We start from the raw sequence: 4,733 nt of genomic DNA on the forward strand, positions 1-4,733 counted from the left end.
GCGTCACACCATAAAAATAGGCTTAGCCAAACATGTTCAATACACCTAAAATTAAATATTAATGACCCGATTATTAACCTTTTTACATTATAATTCATATGCGTGTTTGTTTAGAAAATACACCTATGTTCAAAGCTTTTTCAGGATTATCAAATTTCTAAAAAAAAAAATGTTGTATGCCCATATATAGTCATGATGTGGGTATGGACATCATGTGATGTGATGACCATATTTAGGCAAAGCTGCCTAAACTTAAGATTTCTCTACGACGAATGACCCTTCCTCTTCCGACAAACCACAATCAACAATAATAACATCTTTATATGGCTTATTGCCTGCATCCGTTTTGATATTTTCTATTTTCTTGACTAAGTCCATTCCATCGATAACTTTCCCGAATACTACGTGCCTCCCGTCTAGCCAAGACGTTTTAACAGTTGTGATGAAAAACTGGGAACCATTGGAGTTCGGGCCTGCAATATAAACATGAACATTAAAATGATGGTTGGTAGGCCTAAGTATGATTATAACAAATAATTTAAATACCGTACAGTAATTGAAATACGGAAAATGTATAACGCAGGTAAATTATTATAAAATTGTGTTAAAAATATAAGGAGCTGTTTTAGTAATTGTTTTATAGTAAGAAATGCAAATGAAATAAAATAGTTCTTCTAATAAACTGATGCTTCTTAATTTGTGGGACAAGGCACGTGCGTTTGTGAGACGCACGCGTGTTTGTGGCGCTGTTCTGATTGGTCAGTTGTTAAGATTAATTGATACTCCGAAAAGGTGTATTCAGCAGATCTAGTCCCCTGTAGGAATAATTAGTACTCTATCTCAGATATGCATTGGCAGTTTTCTGGAAGCACAGTCGTTTAGATAAAAAGCAACTAATGTATTGTACCTGAATTAGCCATGCTAACCCATCCTGGCCCGTAATGCATTAGGTCGAAGTTTTCATCAGCAAACTTTTCGCCGTATATACTTTTCCCGCCAAATCCATTTCCATGGGTGAAATCGCCACCTTCAAGACAAAAAATAATATTAATGAGTAATGAATGTAAAATCTTTGAAAAGAAATGTTCATCTGTATGATCCATTAGACATTCTGTTATTATGCTTTTAATTAAAATAGGCCTAGTATAATTGTTCAATTTCATATTCTGATGCATATATATGATTTGTACTAAGCAGATAGAAGTTATTAAAAGTAAAGTCGATGATGTATACGTACCTTGAATCATAAAATCTTTGATAACTCGATGAAATTTACTACCCTTATAGCCTTCCTTTACTCCACGTTTCGTTGCAAGTGTTGCAAAGTTTTCGACTGTTTTTGGAACTACTTTACCAAACAAGCCGATAACGACTCTACCCGTGTCTTCTCCTCCGATGGAGATATCAAGGAACACTTTTTTGGTAACTAGTGCTTCTACGCCGTCATCAGCTGGGTTTGCCTGGATAGATGGGTGGGGAAACAATTGTAGGCCTAGCATTATCAATCAAGAAATAAAATAAGGAAGGCGTATTAAGTATTGGACGTACCCCAATGGAAATATGCCTTCAGTCTTTATAGGATTATCCTGGGAAATCCCAATATATTTTCTATTTTGATTTTCATTTTTTATTAGGCCTATTATATTCTTTTCTTTACCTACGTTTCGATGTAATTGTTTGTGCTTTGATTTTCCAAATGAAGTCAGATCAATCAAATGAAAGCCCTATTTGTTTCAGTTTATGCCTATCGTTAACCCTCGCGCATCAAGGTGCATATCGAGCACCGTATTAAAGATTAGTAGCATAGCACATCTGTGCCGGACCATTACGCTATTCTATTTAGTTATTTAAATTTCCTGGGAATTTATTTTTAAACGTCAGCCTGTATTACTATTTTACTAGTGGTTGTTTGGAACTGTACAATCAATACATGCTTAAACTACCTAGCGGCCAAACGATCAAATCAGTATTATGTGAAAGTACTAACTAACGCAATAATGCCTATTGCCTAACTGTATAATCAATAGGCCTCACACGTTTAGGAGTTTAATCACAATTAAAAAAAAACATGATCGATCAGAGCATATGGAACCAAAAAAACAAGGAAAATTTGGGGAAAATATGCTTTGTCTGGCTGGAAAATATATTAACAGCGATATAACAATGATATAACTGAAAAGCGCTCAGCTAAACGGTGCCATCTCAATGAATATAAACTCAAAATTACAACTCATACTTAATAATCATCGGAACAATTGATAATGACAATTAATAATGATATTGATAATGATAATGATATGGAAGTTATTCACATAATTTACACAAAAGAAGAATGAGAAATTGATTATATCTATAAAACTGAGTACTTAGTTCATATTTTATATAGTTCTTTCTTTCTTTTGAAAATTTAATTCGACATACAATTGCTCAACTCAAAGGTTAGCTTAGGTTGTTTAGGCCTATTTGTTATTGAAGAAATCTGTATCTGATATAATAACGTTTTATTAATATCATTATCAATTATCATTTAGTATAATTATTATTACTATTACAACTATCATCACCATTATGTTCATCATTATCGTCACGTCATCGTTCATCATTTATCATCATCACATTATCATCAATCGTCGTCGTCATCATCATCATTAATATAACTAATGAGATAAATGTATCGAGGTTTGTAAGTTTGAGCAACTCCCTGGTTTGAGGGCCTATCTAAGGGTAATGAGTTTTTGAAATTGCTCACCAAGCAACCACCACCACATAGTCGCATAGAACAGACTGTGTACGGTAATACAGCATGGTTTAAGAAGGATAACAACTCCCTGGTTTAAGCATGGTATAAAACTCATGTCCTCAAATACATAGAAGCTAAACTGTACATTGTAACATTGGGGAAGGCCTGTCATTGGTTGAAAAGCGCTTACGGAAATACCCTGTATGACTATAAGCGAAACTATACTTACATGTGCAAAAACCAGGCAACAAAATACACTAATGAATCGAAATGCAAACGTGGCTGTCATGTTGATGCTTGTAGTTTCGGCCTTCCGAGCGTTGTTATGTACAGAGGAAATTGCCTGTTAACCGGTTATGAACTACAGTACATATAGCACAGCAACTCGATACTCATGGGTCATAGTTCGAGTCAGCAAATCAAAGGCGATTGCAGTTTAAACGTGGCAGAATGAATTCGAGTAAGCAGGTAACACGTGACCTAAACTTTATCGATCATTGATTGGACTAATTATCAAAACAGATTTAACGCTCTGTTGATTTTATAACAACAGATTGTCTTTTTGTCAATGGGACGTACGCTTTTGTTATAGCGCCGCACAATGGAAAAAAGAAGCAAGAAATATAAGAAAAATTTTAAAAAAACAGACACAAACAAAATAACATTAAATAAAATTAATATTAAGATAATAAACAATCACAGCAATATAGGCCTATTTGATCATAATAAAGAGGTGTTTCTGATGAAAAGTATTTAGAAGGCAACATCGTCTCTCCTCTTGACGAATAAATCATGTACTAATCTTTCAGAAATTCTAAATACCTGTAGTAAAAAAGGGATGGGATACGTGGCAAGCATATTATTTAGGTCATGTATCAGTAGGAGCTAGATTTAAATCACGATCAGCCAGTCGTGACAGGACCAGCATCCGCACCGAGGTCGTGGTTTTGGACCACTACATTATATTCATGGGAGAAGGTTTTTTTTCTTTGTTTTTTTTTTTTGTTTTTTGTTTTTGTTTTTGTTTTTGAACGGAGAGTAATTTTAAAATGGTTCAAAGTTTGTTTTTTTTGTTTTATCCAATCATGTTTTTATTGATTGCAATAAAGTTAAATTATGTGGCCAATCTCGAAGGGAATTTATAAGCAAAACTATAATAACACAGTTCCACCAGATAGTGTATTCGTCATGACATATGGCTATCACTACTTAAACCGTCACTACGATAGTTCCAGGGAATTTTTACGTACAGTTTATTTGTTTACATTTTTATTGGCATGGGATGGTAACCTGTGAATTATGAGCCTGCCGGGTTTGTCCCTTAAACTGCGGGAGAACGGTTACACCTTGCTTATTGTTAACCACTTTACTTGTTTTCCGATTTACTGTTCACAGCTTCTACACAGCCGACATAATAGCTAATCCTCTATTATTATTTATTTGGAAAAAAGCTTTTTTAACAGCGGCACACATCACATCAATGGTGCATCCAAAATAAAACCATAACAATCAAAATCATAAAAACCAACAAATGGGAAGACAATTGATCTATGGACACTCCTAGCTCTCTACTTCAATCAAGCACTATTCACACCTTCTTTGTTTCAAAGGAAAAACAATAGATCACCGACGATTACTAACTCTATTTAAGACCAACATAAGTCATCTTTTATCATTCTCATGATGACAGTCAGAGCAATCTTACCGAAACGTCGAGACAACCAACCAGTGCTTTTTACCTTAATAAAAAACATATACTTTTACTTTATTTACAGATGGTGTACCGAAAGTTTGTTATATGTTTATTGATACTCACCATGCAAACCTTCATGAAATATTAACACTATAATAACAATATAACCTGCGGCTTTCTATTAAATGAAAAAAAAGAATGAGGCCTCCTTGTTTCCTTTGACATAAATAATTATACCTTATTAACACATTACTAACATTAACATTATTAGTTTGCAAGTGTGGGTAATATATATGCATA

The 4,733-nt window shown here is 34.0% G+C and overlaps 1 protein-coding gene across 1 annotated transcript; it reads right to left on the reverse strand.

Moving 5' to 3' along the window:
* Positions 1-6: 6 nt before the first annotated feature.
* Positions 7-3,161, reverse strand: LOC117118954 (peptidyl-prolyl cis-trans isomerase B-like). Its single transcript, XM_033263695.1, has 4 exons — positions 2,970-3,161; positions 1,238-1,460; positions 908-1,027; positions 7-473 (listed from the first exon to the last, which is right to left on the reverse strand). The coding sequence occupies exons 1-4, from the start codon at positions 3,027-3,029 to the stop codon at positions 253-255; spliced, it is 624 nt and encodes a 207-aa protein (XP_033119586.1). The 5' UTR covers positions 3,030-3,161; the 3' UTR covers positions 7-252.
* Positions 3,162-4,733: the final 1,572 nt, after the last annotated feature.

Source organism: Anneissia japonica, unplaced genomic scaffold, assembly GCF_011630105.1.
Source record: "Anneissia japonica isolate Jap-2015-1 unplaced genomic scaffold, ASM1163010v1 scaffold1826_len1998817_cov189, whole genome shotgun sequence".
NCBI classification, from domain to species: Eukaryota; Metazoa; Echinodermata; class Crinoidea; order Comatulida; family Comatulidae; genus Anneissia; species Anneissia japonica.

Excerpts from the sequence above, each read along its gene's own strand:
- LOC117118954 (XM_033263695.1), bottom strand. The coding sequence starts at position 3,029 with ATGACAGCCACGTTTGCATTTCGATTCATTAGTGTATTTTGTTGCCTG. Across the intron at positions 1,028-1,237 it reads CAAAGATTTTATGATTCAAG|GTGGCGATTTCACCCATGGA; the intron begins GTACGTATACAT and ends TTTGTCTTGAAG. Across the intron at positions 474-907 it reads GGTTAGCATGGCTAATTCAG|GCCCGAACTCCAATGGTTCC; the intron begins GTACAATACATT and ends TTTATATTGCAG.